This window comes from Eumetopias jubatus, unplaced genomic scaffold (genome assembly GCF_037043125.1).
Source record: "Eumetopias jubatus isolate StellerSeaLion01/CBP00866 unplaced genomic scaffold, mEumJub1_p1.0 scaffold_17, whole genome shotgun sequence".
Classification (NCBI taxonomy): domain Eukaryota; kingdom Metazoa; phylum Chordata; class Mammalia; order Carnivora; family Otariidae; genus Eumetopias; species Eumetopias jubatus.
The window spans coordinates 41857629-41878882 of record NW_028274823.1 but is presented as its reverse complement, the minus strand read 5'-3'; the positions used below and the strand labels follow the sequence as shown (position 1 = coordinate 41878882).

The 21254-nt window shown below is 44.4% G+C and overlaps 1 protein-coding gene across 9 annotated transcripts in view; it reads left to right on the top strand.

Annotated features, from left to right (window-relative positions):
* WDFY4 (WDFY family member 4) overlaps positions 1-21254 on the top strand; it is a 295199-nt gene that overhangs the window by 125533 nt on the left and 148412 nt on the right. For 7 of the 9 annotated variants that reach the window (XM_088020234.1, XM_028098635.2, XM_088020230.1 and 4 more), the window contains exons 32-39: positions 861-1073; positions 3764-3967; positions 4672-4786; positions 6018-6172; positions 9121-9359; positions 11483-11604; positions 19351-19536; positions 20833-20969. In XM_088020234.1, the coding sequence (XP_087876360.1) occupies positions 861-1073; positions 3764-3967; positions 4672-4786; positions 6018-6172; positions 9121-9359; positions 11483-11604; positions 19351-19536; positions 20833-20969 (1371 nt within the window). The remainder of the gene's footprint in view (positions 1-860; positions 1074-3763; positions 3968-4671; positions 4787-6017; positions 6173-9120; positions 9360-11482; positions 11605-19350; positions 19537-20832; positions 20970-21254) is intronic. The other 2 variants (XM_028098639.2, XM_088020233.1) reach the window with 2 other exon arrangements.

Genomic DNA, 21254 nt, shown 5'->3' with positions numbered 1-21254 from the left:
CTATTATATAAACAAGGTCAAAGAGACATTTAAGAGCCTAAACAAAGCAATAATGAAAAAAAAATTGGGACCCAAGAGTTTCATAGGAACAACTTAAATAATACAAGAATTATGGATTTAACATCTTCTTGAATAAAAAGAAAGGAGAACAGTTTTTTTTTCAGTAAAGCTAGCATAATATTTATATCAAAACCTGACAAACATATAACAAAAAGAAAACTGCAGCCCACTATCATTTATAAATATGCACTCAAAATCATAAATAAAATATTTACAAACAGAATAAGGACATGCACTGAAAGAATAACATAGTGACTCAGTGATCTCTTTGCAAAAATGCAAAAAATCTATTGATGCAATTCGTCATAGGTAAGTGGCTAAAAGAAAAAAGCATATCATCACCTAATTACATGCTAAAAGAGTATATAATAAAAATTAAATACATTCTTGTTTTTAAAAGGAACAAAAAGTGTGATCTGTACTTTCTTAGCATAATATCTCTCACACACACACACACACACACACACACACACACACACACACACACATTATAGCCAGATTGCCTGGGTTCAATTCCTGGCTTTGTCCCTTATCTGTCAGGTAACCTTTGGCAAGCTATATAACCTCTCTGCACGCCTCTGTCTTCCCATCTGTGAAATAGGGGTAAATGTAGAGAGTGATTGTGAGGGGGGAAGAGGAATGTGTGTGAAGCCCTTGTAACAATTCCTGCACATATTAAACCCTTTCCCAACTGATGACCAGTATCCTGGGCTAATCCATAGACTTAGGTGTCTACAATTCGGTGTGTTGTTGACTGTCTCAGAAAGCCCTCGACTTCAAATCCTTTGGCTCCTCTGCAGCCCCCAGTCATGTTCCCATGCACGGCCTCTCAGGAAGTGTGCCTTCAGCCCTCAGGAAGCTCTGGAGATGACACCTGGGAACGGACTTTCCCGGCCAGCGTGCTGCAGTTCCTTGGCCTTGTGCACAGCACCTACCCCCAGGATCCTGCCTGGCGGGCCCCGGAGTTCCTCCAGATGTTGGCTGCAGTCACGTTCCCTCTGGGAACCCACAAGGTAGGACACGTCACTGCTCTGCCCACTGAGAGCAGGGGTGAGTGTCATTATGCTTCAAGGGCAAAGGGTGAAATTCCACCCCAAATTTAAATGCATTTTAAGGCAACCTGGCTGAAACATTAAGTAAACAACGTGGGTAATTTTCCTTTTTTTGGCTGAGATGCAGCTTGGGGTCACTTTCATCTTTGAGATGCAGACATTTTTTGAGTTGTCATGGAATCTGAGTAATGAGAAATTTGGTGGCAGACCAAGTCCAGTTCTATATGGAATACTCACACACTGCTAACATGAACCCACAAATTCCATCCCAGGAAACCAGTGGCCCATGCACCAGACAGGAGACAGGGAACAGGAAGTGTCCTGTCTTTGGGTCTCACGCCCCTCGTCCTGTTTGCAGGCCATGACTCGGGACTCCTTGCATTCAGAGGGTTTGCTGAGGCCCAGCTTAGAGCCAGACAAGCCAAGGCTGGGAGGGTAGAGGGTCCACTGGGTCCTGAGAACATGGTGTGAGTGTGGGCCATGGGAAGAGAGGCCCAACAGGCCAAGGGAGCTCAGTGGGCTGGGAGCATGCGGCAGCTGAGAGGAGCTGGTAAGGACAGTGGGAAGGGCAGGTGCAGGAGAGGAAGGGCAGACATCCCCTCATCACCCCTACTAGGGTGCAGTAGGAAGCTGAGACCCCAGCAGGGAGGGTGAACCAGTGATGCATGTCTGCAAATCCATAACTATAGCTAAAGGAACATGTTAGAAGGCCCTCAGTGCTGAAGGTTTAGAAGTCGTGCTGAGCACAGTGTGGGCATGCACTATTTGCTCCATAATTCTTTGCTAAACAACCAAATGAATAGAACCAAGGTGTTCATTCAGCTACTCTTTTCTAGAAGTGTGTTCGTGGTGACAGCTGCCATCTACTGAACACCTACCACAGTCCTGAGCCTGGTGCTTTACCTAACCCTAGTAGCACCCTAGGCAGGTGGTTTCTGTAAGGGGGAAAGTGAGATCCAGAGAGGCCAAGTGGGGCTGAGCAGTTTCTCCTGCAGTTAGTGAAGACCGTAAGACCCATCTCACAAAATGTTTGAGAGAATGAAATAGGCCAGCATTTACGTGATTCATGAGTGACAGAGCCAAGATTGAAACCTCACTCTCTCACCCCAAGGCCCGCGTCCTTTCCATCAGTTTAAAATAAAATTAAATGGCCAAATAAAATTGGAGTAATTAGTTTTAATGAAAAAACTAAATATAAAGGCTAGAAGATTTGCAAAAAGATAAAATGGTTTGGTGGGTTAATATAAACTAAAGGAACATACTGGAAAAGTAGGCATTAAAAAAAAGATGCAGTAAAGAGCAAAGGAGGTCGCTGTGGGCAGCACGGAGGGGTGATGGATGGGACAGAGTCCAGGCGCCCCCAGGCCCATCAGGGAGGAAGGCCAATCCTGCAGGCTGCCCCTCATCATCTCCCAAATGAGGGCCTCTGGAGGGGGCCAGGACCCTGAAGTCTGTGGCCTGACATCCTTAGTCCAGATCACCACCTTAGCTCCTACGCCCGCAGGCCAGGCTCTCCATCTGCTGAGCTGGGGTTCCAGCCGGCTGCCTGCCCGCAGCCCACACTCTGACCCAGGGCTCTCCCTCCTCACACTCAACAGTTCCTGCCTGGGAGCAGGCCTGGCTCAAAGTCACCTCCCCAGCTACTGCAGAGGAGCCAGACCCTGTCTTGGGACTCCTGGCCCCTGTTTCAAAGCGCTTCTCCCCACACCTCCTAGCCTTGTCCTGGCTCCAAGTCAGCTTCAAGAGGACTTTGTTGCACAGAAACTGCGACAGGCCCTCCTTATGCAGAAGGCTGCTGGCCAAAAGGCTTTGATTTGCTGTAAATATAAATGGCATCTTTCCAGTCCAGGCCGCATGGAGCTAATTAATGCAGTCACCACCTCCCTAGGTGCCATTAAATTCATTTTATGGCTTAATTAAGAGCGGCTGCATTAATTTTATGAATGAGCAAAGGGAGGTGCCGACAGATGAATGTGCATGAAAAGTTCATGGGCCGGGAGTCAGGAGCCGCATGTCCTCGGGTGTGTCATTCGGTACCTCAGCAACCCTGTGTCCCCCCTGGAATCTGGGCTGGCAGCCCCTGCCTTATTGATCTCATATCTTTATAAACATAAAAATGAGAAAGTGAAGGCCAAGGTGCTTCAGGGACTTGGATGCCTGGACTTGAGGAAGTCCTCCTTGTCTTGCCAGACAGTCCTGTCTGTCAACATCAGCAGGGCCTGGCGGGCAGTAAAGATGAGGGCTCCACCAGGATGTGGGGACAGGCTCTCTGAACACAGCCCATGGGGCATTGTCAGGCATTGCCATGCTCACTGTTCCCTCACTGTGGCCTCACATGTCTTCGTGAGCCTTTCTCATGGTCGTCATTTGATCGTGAGCTCACACCCTGGGCTTCATCACTGACTATTGCAGGCCTCTCTTGCTCCATGCTCAGCTTCTTTCCATGGCTCCCACCTACCTTGTGTTCAGAGACCACAGCAGGCCCCCTGATGAGCAATGGGACTCTGGAAAAGCCACCTTCCTCCTCAGAGCCTCGATTTCCTTACATGTTGGGTTTGATGAGAACCCCATCTGTGCACGCCTCAGAGGTGGACACGAGAGCACCCTGAGGCAGGGCAGGCCACTCATGGGGGGGTTCTCTTGCCTTTGAGGAGCCCATGACTCAGCTTGCCCAGAATGCCAGGAGCCCTGGGACTGAAGCCGAAGGCAACGGCATCACAGAGGGTCTACAGGCTCCTGTCCAGTCACATCCTACCCAGAAGCAGCTGAGGGAGTTCATGCAACTACTCTTGAGGGAGTTCTTGCTGGTAGCCTCCAACCCCAAACAGTGGCTGCCACTGGAAGTGCTCCTGGAGGTGAGTTGGAAAGGGTGTATTGGGATTGTGTGCTGTGAGAGCAGGTCTGGGAGGACATGGGCACCACAAGGGCAGGGAATGCCCAGGGAGACCCGGGATCTTTTTGGAGCACTCACCTAGGCCTGTAGATGCCAGCCGGCTGGGGGTTGAGAACATCTCCTGGGACTATAGTGATGTGGTGGGAATTGCAGACCCTTGCATGGCAAGGAGCTCACCAAGCAGCATGTGGATAAATGCATGAGGGCAGGGCTTTGCCAGGTCCCTAGAAGCAGAGCCTGAAGCAGGGATTTTGTGGAAGTGATTTGGGGGCTGTGCTCTCAGGAGAAGCAGAGAAAGGCAGCAGAGGGGGACGGGAAAAGCAAGCTAAGAAATGGTCTCCGCCATAGCCTGGTCCCAAGGGGAACACTTGGCGTGCTATCTGCCTGCCTGAGTTGGCCCCACCTTGAGGTACCTGCCTGGTAGTCATTGCCTGTGGGTCCTCCACAACTTGCCTCCTTCACCCAGGAAGTGGGTGTCACCTCTCAGGTGAGGGAACTTTGTCAGCAGAGGGCAATGCCCTGGAGAAGGGGCAGTTGTGAGCTGCGGGCAGCCCACACTCCCGGCAGCTGTGGTATTAGCACATGGGCCACACAGGAAGGCTCAGCGGGCACGAAGTGGATGTGATGGCTGTGTGGCCCACTCTTTAGTCCCCGGTGTGATTCCAGGCTTCTCCAGACAATGCCACCAGCCAACAGAAGCGAGACTTCCAGTCTGAGGTCCTGCTTTCCACCATGGAAATATTTCACACGCTGAGTGGAGGCAACGTGCCCATGCTCAGAGGTGAGTGGGGGTGACTTTCTCCTCCTTTATGACCCAGAGCTTGTGGAAGCTGAGCAGGAAAAACAGCCCCTGGTTCACAGTGCTGCAGGGCCATGGAAGCCACCCTCCACCTGCACATCAGTCCTTCCATGAATCCACAATGAGAGCTCACTGACTCTGCCTAGAGGCTCCAGGGGAGGCATGTGTGCCCCTCTCCATGACATGCCTGCCATCATTGGGCCACTCAGAGACAGAGAGCCTCTGAGCTCAAATCTGTTCTCCTCTGGCTTCAGTAGGATTGGCCTCTTCCCTTGAGGGAAGTCAAGATGGCAGCTGGAATTTAACATTCTTCTGCTCAGCATCTTGTTCTCTGCACCCAAGACTGGCCACAGCAAGTGTTTCTTCAACAGACAAACCTGGATGAAGATGCTGCCATTGTCCCTAAGAAGTTGAGATTGAAGCTGCCTTCAGAATACCTAGTTCCAGGGAGCCATACCTTCCCCACAGGATTACAATAAATTCCTCTCTATGGTTTCTGAGCCACAGAATCGTTAGTGACATGGCTCGTCTTCCAGACTCTTCCTTGCCCCACAGTGTGGCAACCCTGAGTTTTGGTCTTTCTTGGGAAGCATCTGCAGGGCAGTAAGGTAGCATGGTGAAAAGCATAAGCTGATAGTCCCGGTTCTGCTCTTGGGTCTGTCACTAGACAGCGGTGTGACTCGGGGCAGGCGCCTGAAGCTGTGAGTAAGGATGGCAACCGTGGCTAACTCAGAGGTTGTTACAAGGATTAGCTGAGATCATCACATCCCCCTCTGAGCACAGTGCCTGCCATGGTGGTGAGCACAGACAGATCAACGTTACAGCGTCATCCTCTGCTCCCTGTAGTGACAGGGCCTTGGGTCACCATGACAGCCTTCCCGAGTACCTTATGCCTTAAATTCTCCTCCACCCCCCTTCCAAATGCCTCCTGGAAGAAATGCTGCCCCTGGTGTGCCTTCTCCCCACTTAGTTTATGTCACTGACAAAATTGTTCAAGACCAGTTTGCTTTGAAAAACATGTATTCATTGTGCACCTACTGTGTATAAGACCCCATTTTCCAGCAGCAGAGCCTGCAGAAGGTTACATCAGGGTATACGGAGGTGGGTAAGTCGTGGTTGGTTACCGTGAGGGGCTTGGGGACTGTTGTGGAGAGAAGGCTATTTGGACTCTGATGATTTCTCAGACATGGTCTGTGTTCTCACTCACCCCCAGGCAGTAAAGAGCCTCAGCCAAATGCAGAAGCTGCTGCTCCTTCACTTGCAAACATCTCCCACTTCACCCAGAAGCTGGTGGAGAAACTGTACAGTGGGATGTTCTCGGCAGACCCCAGACACATTCTTCTCTTCATCACAGACCACATCGTGGTGGTAAGAACCCTGGGCTGGCCAGGGGGGCGGGGGGGACGGGCAGAAAACTCCTGCTGACCCACCAAGTGTCTGTTTGATTCATTGCTGGCTGCTGTCTAGTTGGTCCAGTTGGAGCCGCTGTCCTTCCTGGAAATAGATTCTCGGGGGGGGGGGGGGCGGCGGGAAGGAAGAGGACCTGTATGGCCCAGGTAGTACCTGGTGGGTGTTGAGTGCACTTCAGGGCTCTTAGCTCAGGCTACTTGAGATCCATCTCAGTGAGTGGGAGCAGCGCCCCCCTGTGCTGGCAGCTGCGCTCTGTCCCCTCCTAGACTCTACACTCCCCCTTTGGGTTTTCATTGTGATTGTTGGTTTAATCTTAGTTATTGTTACTCCTCATCAACAAAGGGCCAAAAATCTCCTTATCTCCAAAAGGCCTATTTCATTTCATTCTTAATATGCACCTCCATGGGTCACATTTAGGCCTTCCTGAAATTTTCATGAGTATTTTTCCGTAGTCTGATTATTCCTGCATGTGCTGTCCTCTCCCCGGGTCAATCCACATACACACCCACACAAGCAAATGCACGCCTACAGACACACCTTCAGATGTAAGTGTGTGTATACACGTGTGCACCTTTTTTATCGTACACGTGTACACACACACACACACACACACACAGAATCACACAATCTCAAAATTCTAGAGGGGAACCCTTTACTTTGTCCTCATCTTGTAGAGACTTTTCCTGGTAAGTGGCCATTCGTTCTTGCCTTGAACCCTCCCTGTGTGAGGAGCTCATGCCGGTGCGAGGCGGTCCCAACCAGTGGGGCGTCTGTGATTGCTGGAAAGCTGAACTCTGCCTCCAGTAACTCCTGCCGGTGGTTCTCAGCATGCCTTCTGCAGCAGAACCCGGGGTGGGGAGGGCACTCTCCTTCCTCTTCATAGAGAGGGTGACATCAGTGTCCCCAGAATACTTCTGTCTGTGGAGTCAGCCGCAGACCCCAGGACTGGGCTATCCTAGGGTGATAGTCTGGCTGAGGCACAGTTCCGGGCAAGTCTGAAAAGAACGTATTCAGATGCTTCCTCAAGAATAACCCCAAGAATAACCCCAAGACAGGAGAAATATGGCTTGTTGGCTCTGAGGGGATTAAAATCAGATTCTCGGCAAGTTGTGTTGAGAAATGAGAGTAGCCGCTGAGCTCCCATCTTAGTTCAGGTCATGATGACAGCACCATCGACTGCGTGGCTAAAAAACAGACATTCTCACAGTTCTAGAGGCTGGGGACTCCAAGGTCAATGTGCCCACAGATCTGGTGTCCAGGGAGGGCTCTCTTCCTGGTTTGCAGATGGCCACCTCCTCACTGAATCCTCAGGCAGTGCAGAGAGAGAGGGAAACAAGCTCTTGTCTCTTCCCAGAAGGACACACTCATCCCACCATGAGGGCTCCGACCTCATGACCTACTTAGCTCCCAGAGACCCCGCCTCCAAGTGCCATCACAGTGAGAAGCTAGGGTTTCAACGTATGTGTTTTGGGGGGATGCAAACATTCAGTCAGTAGCGGCACCCAGTGGTCAAAGCAAACACTCAGAGCTAACATCAAAGAGTGGGTACCCCCTGGGGCTGATGTGCCTTCAGGGGGGCGCTAGGCCAGACGCCGCTCTGCATGTATCCTCCATCCTTCTCTCCTCGCTGCCTTTGACTCTCACAAATCTTAACTTCAGGTTGACAGATGTGACCCATCTGAGGAGCAGGAGAGGATGATGATTAAAAACATGAATCCCAATTTCCAGCAGATTTAAATAAAACTTAAATTCATAGGTATTAACATATTAGCTATACAATTCTAAGAGAGCAATCTCTAACATGATCTTTCTGATAGAATGAAACATTTTGCACATAATCTTTGACTATGGATTCTTTAAAAAAAATTTAAATTTATTTTTATTGAGATATAATTGACATATAACATTGCGTGAGTTTAAGGTATACCACAGTTGATACATTTATAGATTGTAACAGGATAACCATCATAGTGTTAGCTAACACCTCTATCAAGTCACATAATTATCATTTCTTTTTTGTGATGGGAACAATTAAGATCTACTCTCTTAGCACCTTTAAAGTTTATAAGACAGTATTATTGTCTATAATCACTGTGCTGTGCATTAGATCTCCAGGACTTTTTTTTTTAATCTGTTAGTTACAGTGAAGCAATGAAGCCAAATAGATGGATGGACCCATTGGTGTTAAGGCTACGAATCAGGACCTTCTGCCTCCCCCCTCTAAGTTTCTCATGTACTAAAATTTGTTGGCCTCCCATCTACTTTAGATGACATGGTGGTTAAGAGCATGACTCGAGTGTCTGGGGTGGGTTTGACCTTTGCCAACCACTTAACCTCTCTGAGCCTCAGGCTCCTTATCCCTTAAGTGGGATAATCTTAGTGCTCACTTCATGCTGTTATGATGTTTAAATGCGGCAATTCATGTAAATCGATGCAAAAATGCTTAATAGGATAACTGGAATATTGTAAACACTCTACACATAACTACTATTAATAGTTAATAATGTATTAAAAAATTAGACACTATTAATAGCATGTTCTTATACACTGAGGGTCAACCACAACCATGTAACAAGCATTTCAGGAATTTCCCTTCTGTTTTTATAATACGCTAATGGTAAACTTTTAATTTCTTTTTTTAATTTTTATTTTAATTTTTAAAAAAATTCTTTTCCACACAAGCATTTGATAAATCCAGATGTTTGAATTTACTTTAGTGATCATTCACTTAAATAGAAGCTCAAAGGTAGAGGAAAGTAGTCCTACTTTAATTTTAGATCACATCACTTTTTTGAAATACAGAACAGAATCTAAGATTGTGTCATTTTCATAGTTAACTGGGTCAGTATGTAAAACTCGCAAAGTGTTCACAAGCATATGTGTCTGTGTGTGTGTTTACAACACAGGTCATCGAGAATGCCTCTTCTCAAAGGGATACTATCATCAGTGCTTTATACAGCAGTTTAAATAAAGTCATTCTTTACTGCCTGTCCAAGCCTCAGCAATCCCTCTCCGAGTGCCTCAGTCTTCTCAGCATCTTGGGCTTCCTACAAGAACACTGGGACATTATCTTTGCTACCTATAATTCCAACGTCAGCTTCCTCCTGTGTCTCATGCATTGCTTTTTGCTGCTCAGTGAGAGAAGGTAAGAGCTTCCTGCTTGTTGTTTCCTTGCCTTTTAGTGGTCCATGCAGAAAAGCAAGCTTCAGAGGGACACTTGATTGGGGTCAATTCGAATATATGTATCATTTGTGTATATGTATGTATATATATATATATATATATATATATATAGTTTGTTTGTTTGTTTGTTTGTTTATCTGGTTGTCCAAATTATGTGCAGTGTTTGACAGTATAGTAGATTGTCCTCAAATCTTTTCATGTAACTGAGCCACTAGGATCATCATGGAATAATAACTTACCCCATTTCCACAATTCTCAGGTTGTAAGATATCTTATTGATTTCATTTTAGGGGCAGAAAACTCCCAACACTAAATATATACATTGATTTTATGATGCAGCCCAATTTCAGAAATATTAAAATTTGATAAATGCAATCTTAGACTGGGAAAATATGTAATAAATTGTATCATGCAAGCCAGGCATAATTTTCTATATGCACACAATTTATAATATAAAATGATATCCATAAGCACACTTGCATAAGAAATACTAATAAAAATAAACTGAAGTTTATTTTTTTAAAGATTTTATTAATTTGTTAGAGAGAGAGAGCATGGCGGTGGGGGAGGAGCAGAGGGAGAGAGACAAGCCGACTCTGCACTGAGTGTGGAGGCCTACAAAGGGCTTGATCCTACAACCCTGAGATCATGACCTGAGCTGAAACCAAGAGTCAGACGCTTAACCAACTAAGCCACCCAGGCACCCCCTGAATTAAGTTTATTTAAATTCTTTTCTTAAAGCCCAGATTTTGAAAATATGTTAGATTTCTCTGTATATATGCACTTTCCTCTTTTTCTCTGTCAATATTCTATATCACCAGTGCCTTGGCATCATACTCCTTACAAATGTTATCTCTTATTAATAGAGCCATGTTGAGCATAGAAGAAAGGAAGGCTATGTGGTATTATACTTTGCTCTTGTCTTCTTGTTGTTGCTACTGTTGTTGTTTAACCCCAGTATAAATTATGTTTTATTACTTGAAAAAAATTCCAAAAATCCTGTCAAACTGACTATTGAATGTTATAAAACTCAACTTGATTTGTCCTAAAACTCTCTGGGAATCACTGGAAAACCCTTCTAGCCCAGAGGAGGCCTTTGTCATTTTATTTGTTTGAAATAAAAGAATCCATTTTTGGTGGGTTAAATTGGGAAGTTCTGCTTTCTTGCTCATGTTTGAAGAAGTAAGCCTACCCATATTGGAAGCATAGGTAAGAACAGAGGAATGCCAACTTATGTGTATGCTTGGATTTCCACCTTTCTCAGATCCCTCTGTATAGCTAAATGGCCTCCAAATCCAAAAGGACTTTATCCTTGAAATTTCAAGAATGACTAACATAATAAAACAAAATTAAAAAAAAAAAGAACGGACATTCTCATATGATGGTATATTTTCATTTCCTTGTTTGTCATTTTTGGTTCAATCCACAAACGTGTACTGAGTGTTCTGCTTGGTTGGCTGAAGGGGCCCAGAGAAGAAGGCACGTGGATGTTAACATGATTAGGAGCCCTAGAACACATGGTTCATGGGGAACACAGTATGTAAACCACTATGCCTCCACTTAGAACCAACTACATCATGTGCAGGAAAAATGGAGATGTGGGGCCTTGTTCAAAAATTATTAAGATTTCAAGACAGTGACAGCAGAACCCAAGCATGGAACATTTCTGAGTGGACCCTGTGCAACTGCACAGGTCACGGGCCCATGAAGCTGGCCTGGCCCCTTCCAGGTGGGATGAGATCAGTGCCAAACAAAGGCAGAGTTCAATATTTTGGGAATCTACAAAAACAAATGACCAGTTCTGATGGTTGGGAAACCAAGAGAAGGTTCAGGGGACCTGCTGGGAGTATGGATTAGATTTAATAAGACTGGAATTTAAAAAAAGGAGTTTTTCCTATTTTTCCTATTGTTATTGTTATAATATCTGTCATGGAAGTTGTCATGAGGTGTTTGCTTTAACTCAAATAGACAAGTTTTACCAGCTGATATGTACTAAGTTTGGAGGATGATTATCTGTAATAAAGAACAATGGAAAGATCCCAAAGAAACTGTGGAGTTCATAGTGAAAAATCTCTTGTCTCCTAGTTATCCAGAAGGATTTGGATTGGAACCCAAGCCTAGAATGACTCCGTATCATCAAGTCTTTCTTTCTCCAAATGAAGAAGGGAGAGAAAAAGGAGAGGAAGACTTCCCAAGTTTGAGTGATGGTACATTATATTTGTTGTTTATTTTTGGGAGAGTGGATAGGCCGTGGTAATTTCTGGGTTGCATTCTTCAACTCTGTGCGACTTGGTCAGACTAAGAGCTTGGTGGACTTACTATAAAATTCCAGAGGACTTACTCCCCTTTATTCTTCCCCTCCTGCTATCTTCTTCTTTTTCTTTTTTCTTAACATATGTTGCATTATTTGTTTCAGAAGTACAGATCTGTGATTCAACAGTCTTCCACAATTCACAGCGCTCACCGTAGCACATACCCTACCCAATGTCTATCACCCAGCCACCCCATCCCTCCCACCCCCCACCACTCCAGCAACACTCAGTTTGTTTCCTGAGATTAAGAATTCCTCATATCAGTGAGGTCATATGATACATGTCTTTCTCTGATTGACTTATTTCACTCAGCATCACACCCTCCAGTTCCATCCACGTCATTGCAAATGGCAAGATCTCATTCCTTTTGATGGCTGCATAATATTCCATTGTATATATATATATACCACATCTTCTTTATCCATTCATCTGTTGACGGCCATCTTGGCTCTTTCCACAGTTTGGCTATTGTGGACATTGCTGCTATAAACATTGGGGTGCACGTACCCCTTCGGATCCCTACATTTGTATCTTTGTGGTAAATACCCAGTAGTGCAATTGCTGGATCGTATGGTAGCTCTATTTTCAACTGTTTGAGGACCCTCCATACTGTTTTCCAGAGTGGTTGCACCAGCTTGCATTCCCACCAACAGTGTAGGAGGGTTCCCCTTTCTCCACATCCCCGCCAACATCTGTCGTTTCCTGACTTGTTAATTTTCGCCATTCTGACTGGTGTGAGGTGATATCTCATTGAGGTTTTGATTTGGATTTCCCTGATGCCGAGCGATGTTGAGCACTTTTTCATGTGTCTGTTGGCCATTTAGATGTCTTCTTTGGAAAAATGTCTGTTCATGTCTTCTGCCCATTTCTTGATTGGATTATTTGTTCCTTGGGTGTTGAGGTTGATAAGTTCTTTATAGATTTTGGATACTAGCCCTTTATCTGATATGTCATTTGCAAATATTTTCTCCCATTCTGTCGTTTGTCTTTTGGTTTTGTGGACTGTTTCTTTTGCTGTGCAAAAGCTTTTTATCTTGATGAAATCCCAATAGTTCATTTTTGCCCTGGCTTCTCCTGCCTTTGGTGATGTTTCTAGGAAGAAGTTGCTGCGGCCGAGGTCGAAGAGGTTGCTACCTGTGTTCTCCTTTAGAATTTTGATGGACTCCTGTCTCACGTTTAGGTCTTTCAACGATTTGGAGTCTATTTTTGTGTGTGGTGTAAGGAAATGGTCCAGTTTCATTCTTCTGCAGGTGGCTGTCCAATTTTCCCAACAGCATTTGTTGAAGAGACTGTCTTTTTTCCATTGGACATTCTTTCCTGCTTTGTCAAAGATAAGTTGACATAGAGCTGAGGGTCCATTTCTGGGCTCTCTATTCTGTTCCATTGATCTATATGTCTGTTTTTGTGCCAGTCCCATACTGTCTTGATGATGACAGCTTTGTAATAGAGCTGGAAGTCCGGAATTGTGATGACGCCAGCTTTGCTTTTCTTTTTCAATATTCTTCTGGCTATTCGGGGTCTCTTCTGGTTCCATACAAATTTTAGGATTATTTGTTCCATTTCTTTGAAAAAAGTGGATGGTATTTTGATGGGGATTGCATTAAATGTGTAGATTGCTCTAGGTAGCATTGACATCTTCACAATGTTGGTTCTTCCAATCTATGAGCATGGAACGTTTTTCCATTTCTTTGTGTCTTCTTCAATTTCTTTCATGAGTATTTTATACTTTTCTGAGTACAGATCCTTTGCCTCTTTGGTTAAATTTATTCCTAGGTATCTTATGATTTTGGGTGCAGTTGTAAATGGGATCGACTCCTTGATTTGTCTCTCTTCTGTCTTGTTGTTGGTGTATAGGAATGCCACTGATTTCTGTGCATTGATTTTATATCCTGCTACTTGACTGAATTCCTGTATGAGTTCTAGGAGTTTTGGGGTGGAGTCTTTTGGGTTTTACACATACAGTATCATATCATCTGCAAAGAGTGAGAGTTTAACTTCCTCTTTGCCAATTTGGATGCCTTTGATTTCTTTTTGTTGTCTTATTGCTGTGGCTAGGACTTCTAATACTATTGAATTGCATAGCAGTGGTGATAGTGGACATCCCTGCCATGTTGCTGACCTTAGGGGACAAGCTCTCAGCTTTTCCCTATTGAGAATGATATTCGCTGTAGGTTTTTCATAGATGGCTTTTATGATATTGAGGTATGTACCCTCTATTCCTATACTCTGAAGAGTTTTGATCAAGAAAGGATGCTGTACTTTGTCAAATGCTTTTTCTGCATCTATTGAGAGGATCCTATGATTCTTGTTCTTTCTTTTGTTAACGTATTGTATCACGTTGATTAATTTGCGGATGTTGAACCAACCTTGCAGCCCAGGGATAAATCCCACTTGGTCGTGGTGAATAATCCTTTTAATGTACTGTTGGATCCTATCGGCTAGTATTTTGGTGAGAATTTTTGCATCCATGTTCATCAAGGATATTGGTCTGTAATTCTCCTTTTTGATGGGGTCTTTGTCTGGTTTTGGGATCAAGGTAATGTTGACCTCATAAAATGAGTTTGGATGTTTTCCTTCCATTTCTCTTTTTTGGAACAGTTTCAGGAGAATAGGTATTAATTCCTCTTTATTTCTTCTTTAAATGTCTGCTAGAATTCCCCTGGGAAGCCATCTGGCCCTGGGCTTTTGTTTGTTGGGAGATTTTTGATGACTGCTTCAATTTCCTTGGTGATTATAGGTCTGTTCAGGTTTTCTCTTTCTTCCTGGTTCAATTTTGGTAGTTGATACATCTCTAGGAATGCACCCATTTCTTCCAGGTTATCTCATTTGCTGGCATAGAGTTGTTCATAATATGTTTTTATAATTGTTTGTATTTCTTTGGTGTTGGTTGTGATCTCTCCTCTTTCATTCGTGATTTTGTTGATTTGGGTCATTTCTCTTTCCTTTTTGATAAGTCTGGCCAGGGGTTTGTCAATCTTGTTAATTCTTTCGAAGAACCAGCTCCTAGTTTCATGGATCTGTTCTACTGTTCTTTTGGTTTCTATTTCATTGATTTCTGCACTGATCTTTATTATTTCTCTTCTCCTGCTGGGTTTAGGCTTTGTTTGCTGTTCTTTCTCCAGCTCCTTTAGGTGTAGGGTTAGGTTGTGTATTTGAGACCTTTCTTGTTTCTTGAGAAAGGCTTGTATTACTATATACTTTCCTCTCAGGACTGCCTTTGCTGTATCCCAAAGATTTTGAACAGTTGTGTTTTCATTTTCATTGGTTTCCATGAATTTTTTTAATTCTTCTTTAATTTCCTGGTTGACCCATTCATTCTTTAGTACGATGCTCTTTAGCCTTCATGTATTTGAGTTCTTTCCGACTTTCCTCTTGTGATTGAGTTCTAGTTTCAAAGCATTGTGGTCTGAAAATATGCAGGGAATGATCCCAATCTTTTGGTACCGGTTGAGACCTGATTTGTGACCTAGGATGTGATCCATTCTGGAGAATGTTCCATGGGCACTAGAGAAGAATGTGTATTCCGTTGCTTTGGGATGGAATGTTCTGAATATATCTGTGAAGTCCATTTGGTCCAGTGTGTCATTTAAAGTCTTTATTTCCTTGTTGATCTTTTGCTTAGATGCTCTGTCCATTTCAGTCAGGGGGGTGTTAAAGTCCCCCACTATTATTGTATTGTTGTCAATGTGTTTCTTTGCTTTTGTTATTAAGTGCCTTATATAATTGGCTGCTCCCATGTTAGGGGCATAGATATTTACAATTGTTAGATCTTCTTGTTGGATAGACCCTTGAAGTAGGATATAGTGTCCTTCTTCATCTCTTATTACAGTCTTTGTTTTAAAATCGAATTTGTCTGATATAAGGATTGCCACCCCAGCTTTCTTTTGGTGTCCATTAGCATGGGAAATGGTTTTCCACCCCCTCACTTTCAATCTGAGGGTGTCTTTGGGTCTAAAATGAGTCTCTTGCAGACAGCATATTGATGGGTCTTGTTTTTTAATCCAATCTGATAACCTGTGTCTTTTGATTGGGGCATTTAGCCCATTTACATTCAGGGCAACTATTGAAAGGTATGAATTTAGTGCCATTGTATTGCCTGTAAGGTGACTGTTACTGTATATTGTCTGTGTTCCTTTCTGATCTATGCTGCTTTTAGGCTCTCTCTTTGCTTAGAGGACCCCTTTCAATATTTCTTGGAGGGCTGGTTTCGTGTTTGCAAATTCCTTTAGTTTTTGTTTGTTCTGGAAGCTTTGTATCTCTCCTTCTATTTTCAATGACAGCCTAGCTGGATATAGTATTCTTGGCTGCATATTTTTCTCTTTTAGTGCTCTGAAGATTTCATGCCAGTCCTTTCTGGCCTGCCGGGTCTCTGTGGATAGGTCTGTTGCCAATCTAATATTTCTACCATTGTAGGTTTCATATCTCTTCTTCCAAGCTGCTTTCAGGATTTTCTCTTTGTCTCTGAGACTCGTAAGTTTTACTATTAGATGTCGGGGTGTTGACCTATTTTTATTGATTTTGAGAGGGGTTCTCTGTGCCTCCTGGATTTTGATGCCTGTTTCCTTCCCCACATTAGGTAAGTACTCTGCTATTATTTGCTCCAATATACCTTCTGCCCCTCTCTCTCTTTCTTCTTCTTCTGGGATCCCAATTATTCTAATATTGTTTCGTCTTATCGTATCGCTTATCTCTCGAATTCTGCCCTCGTGATCCTGTAGTTGTTTATCTCTCTTTTTCTCAGCCTCTTTATTTTCCATCATGGTCTTCTATATCGCTGATTCTCTCTTCTGCCTCATTTATCCTAGCAGTTAGTGCCCCCATTTTTGTTTGCACCTCATCAATAACCTTTTTGATTTCGACTTGGTTAGATTTTAGTTCTTTTATTTCTCCAGAAAGGGTTTCTCTAATAATTTCCACACTTTTTTCAAGCCCAGCTAGTATCTTTAAAGTCATGATTCTGAACTCTAGGTCTGACATCGTACTAATGTCCGTATTGAGTAGGTCCCTGGCTGACGGTAGTACCTCTTGTTCTTTCTGCTGAGGTGATTTTTTTCGTCTTGTCATTTTGTCCAGAGGAGAACAGATGAATGAGAGAACAAAATGCTAACAGGTTAACAACATCCCCAGCAAATATACTGTATACAAATCAGAAAAGACCTGAAACCAGGGGAAAAGAAAGGGAAAGAAAGAAAAAAGAAAGAGGAAAAAAAAAAGAGAAAAATAGATAAAAACAAAAACAGAACAATACAAAAAAAGCAGAATATGATCAAATATGATCAGGCTAGTGCATAGATCAGTGCCACACACTAGATTTTGGGTGTATTTTGGTCTGTTAGAAAAAAGTGCCTCCTAAAATTTTAAAGGAAGAAAGACTTATCTATGTACAAAATAAGGGTTGATACAATGAAGGGATGGAAGATGACTGTAAAGATGAAAATTATAAAAGATTTTATAAAAGGAATTGATAAGATAAGAAGTTGTTTGAAAAAGGAAAGAGGAAGATTAAAAAAAAAAAGGGAGAGAATGTGATCAGGCAGGAGACTAGACAAAGCCATACACTAGTGATTTAGGGTATATTTTGATCTGTTAGAAGAAACTGGATCTCAAAATTTTAAAGAGAGAACAACTTATATATATATGCCCAAAATAAGGGTAACTACTATGAAGGGATAAAATATGACTCTAAAAATGAAAAATAAAAAAAATTTTTTTTTTAAAAAAGGGATTGATAAGATGTTGGTTGAAAAAGGGAAAAAGAAAAATTAGGAAAAAAACCAGTTAAAAAAATTAACTTTGATGAACTAATGAATCATGGTAAAAAAAAAGCCATGAATTCTATGTGCAGTATTCCCCTAGCGCTGGAGTTCTCCCGTTCTCCTTGATTGGTAAACTTGGTCTTGGCTTGCTGGCTGTTCGTACTGATCTTCTGGGGGAGGGGCCTGTTGCCATGGTTTCCAAATGTCTTTGCCGGAGACTGAATTGCCTCGCCCTTGTCCGTCCGGGCTAAGCAAGCTGCTCGGGTTTGCTCTCAGGAGCTTTTGTTCCCTGCAAGCTCTCGGTATAGCTTTGGAGGACCAGGGCGAACATGGTGGCCTCCCAATCTCCACCCGGAGGAACTGAGAACTCGGTGCCCCGCTCCTCAGTGCGCCCCCAGAGAAAAGCAGTCACTCTCATCTCCCTGGTCCCCGGCCGCACTCCGTGCTCACCCGGCCTGTGACCGAGCGTTTCTATCTCCGGCACCCGACCCCATGTGGAGTCTCTAAACCCAGCAGATCCCTGCGGTGCACTCCCGCGCCGCTCCTCCTGGGGGAGGAAGGGGAGTCTCCCCGGCTCTGCTGCTTGTTGGGTCCCTGCTGGGGGAGCAGTGGCCCGACTGGGCCGCGGATCACAGTTTATAGCAACCCGAGCTGAGAGCCTACGCCTGGGCTCCGTCTCTGCAGCCGGCTTCCCCGCTCCGATACCTGGGAGCTCTGCTGCACTCAGGCACCCCTGGTCTTTCTGTGACGCCGAGGGTCCTGAGACCACTCTGTCCCGGGAGGATTCCACCCCCTGCTTAGCCACTGCAGCGACCTCCCTCAGCGGAGCCGACTTCTAAAAGGTCCAATTTTGTGCTCCGTGGCTCTATCACTTGCCAGAAGCGGCCGGTGGTGGCCCCCTCCCCCGCCGTCTATCCTCCCGAATATCGCCTCGGATTCACTTCTCCGCACGTCCTACCTTCCAGTAAGTGGTCGCTTCTCTGTTCAGAGAGTTGTTGCTACTCTCCTCTTCGATCTCCTGTTGAGTTCGTAGGTGTTCAGAATGGTTTGATCCCTATTCAGCTGAATTCCTGAGACCAGACGAAATCCAGGTCTCCTACTCCTCCGCCATATTGCTCCAGCCACCAAAACTCTTGTGAGTTTAAAGTGTACTCCAACACAGTGTAAATTACAACATGGACATTCATATTTTGGGTTTGGCTAGTAAAGTGGGCAGAAAAATGTCCATCCTCCTAGAGTGAGAAAAATAGACTATAGAGGCTGGTACTAGAGGAGTGACTCGGTGGTCCAAGATCCAACGGTATTTAGGCATTTAGGGTACTATAATTATAGGGCATAGCAGTTAAAACTGGTATGATAGGTTGGTCCATATCTGGGCAAATCCAGGGCACTGAGATTGTTGGGTGGTGGGAAGCATGATTCAGTGTCAGGAATGAGGACTGGCTTGGGTCCTGGGTCCCTAAGCATAGTTTTGGGATTGGTGTCCTTTCTTTTGAGGAGCCGACATAAAAGGTAGGTTAGAAGGAGCTATTGGAGGTGGTATTTAGTTACCTAGAGCTTACACAGGTATTTTTTCTGTTTGGTATCTAATGAATTTGGGGGGTAGGAGAAAGAGACTTCCTGTGTCCATCAGTAATATTTCCCAGCTCTGAACATCTGAGGCAGGCAGGACTTGGTGGTGGGCAGTTAGGGGTCGGGGAAAGGCCAGCTCACATGGAAGTTGGTAGCATTGTCTACATATTGACTGTTTTCTGGCTGGAGCTTGCAAAGCTTGAGTGATGTTCAAGAAAGATTCAATAAAAGCAGCCATGATACACCATCTCCTGGCCCTTGCTGGGAGAGGCACCAAGGCCATCCTGACTGTGTGATATGCTCTCTCTGTTAGTCCAGCACAACATCCAAAAGACGGTGCGGACCCTCTGGCAGCAGCTCATGGCACAGAGGCGGCAGGAGCTGGAGGACACTTTCAAGATTGATCTCTCTGTGAAACCTGGAGAGAGTGAAGTGAAGATTGAAGAGATTACCCCACTCTGGGAGGAGACGATGCTCAAGGCCTGGCAGCATTATTTAGGTCTCTGTCCACTTGGCTCCAGGGAACAGAACTGTTGGGTCTCATAGATGCAGACTTACCCAAAGTTCCACTCAGGGCCCAGAGCCTTTTCCAACCAGATTTTCTCTCTCATCCTTTTGGTGGGTGGGATTTACGTCACTGAAACCTTGTAAATCTTTGCACACAAAGAATGAACGCTTAGGTGAAAGGAAAGCCAGAGATGCAAGCAGATTCTAGTAATCTCTTAGACAGAGTGGATGCCATGTCAGAACTCTAGTTCTAGTCTAGAGTTTAGGGTTCTAGGTACTGCCCTGATATTCACCTACCAGCTTTGAAACCTTGCACCAAGTCATACAGTGACCTGGAGCCCAGGTTCTTCATGTTCCAAGTGAAAGTTTTCATCCCTAAGATAGTAATGATCCTTGAATTCTTTTGGTGACTCAACATTGCCCCCTTCATATTAGTTAATGCAGGCATGGGAATGTTGTTTTAATTTTTTAAGATTTTATTTTTAAGGAATCTCTACACCCAACATGGGCTCAAACTTACAACCCTGAGATCAAGAGTCATACACTCTACCGACTGAGCCAGCCAGTCCACCCACCTGGAATTTTGTTTTTAAAGTGGTCATTGCTCCTGAACTATGGCTCATGTACTTGTTTTAAGTCTTCCAGTATTACAAAATTCACAGTGATTCAAGAGTTAGTTATTTCCATGTGTATCATCCCACATTGTCTGGTGATATAGAACTGTTATTTCATTGGCTTTCCAAACTAGCCCTGGAAAATATGTATGTATGCACATGCCTATGTGTATACATGTGTAATTTGAAGTCAAAATGTCAGATTCCATTTCAGGGAAAAGTTTAATAAGATGGGACATCTATCTCCATACACATATAGGGAATAAAGTGGTCAGATAGACCTCAGTGCTTACAAATGGCTCTCTTTTTGGCCAACAATAACATATTGAAAATTCTCTATATTTGATGACCTATGTTTTGAACACATAATCTTACTTACTCTTCATAACACCAGAACGAGGTTAGATGCTATTATCCCCAATTTAGCTAATTTGTCCAGCGTCTCACTTTGAGTCAGTAGAGCTAGGAGTCTAAGCTGGGTCTGGTGACCTGCCCTCTATGTCTTAGTCAGGAGATGGCAGTGTATGCTTGTAGCCTGGGCTGTTTTCCTTATTGGAGTTGGTTCACTGGACTTGTGCCCCTGGCTGGCTCTTTGAAAGCCAAGCCAGTTGTAGAAATCGTGTGTGCTCTCCTCTCAACTTCACCTCTGACAATTTTTACTTCCCTGTTCCTAGCATCTGAGAAGAAGTCGCTGACCAGTCGCTCGACTGTGGGACACCACAGCAAAGTGTCTTCATGGAGTGGCAGCTTGTCTTCAGCCATGAGGCTGATGCCCGGGCGGCAGGTCAAGGACCCTGAGTGCAAGACAGAGGTGAGCTCAGACCCCTTTCCTTAGAGAAGTATCAGGCATTTGTTCCAAACCCCACAAGTCATGTCTTCTCTCTCTGTTGTTTCTGGACATGATCCAATTCCATATTCTTCTGAGCATGGAAGGTTAGGCATGTGACTTCCCAGTTGAGACTGTATCTAGGGAAGCCAGGTTTTAGGCTAGCTTTAACTTGAAGTGAATATGGGCTCCCCTTGAACTCCAAGAGCAGGTGTTCCTTATGGCATTAAAACCCAAACCAGTCCTTGTTCCCACTCTCCTTTTGAGTCA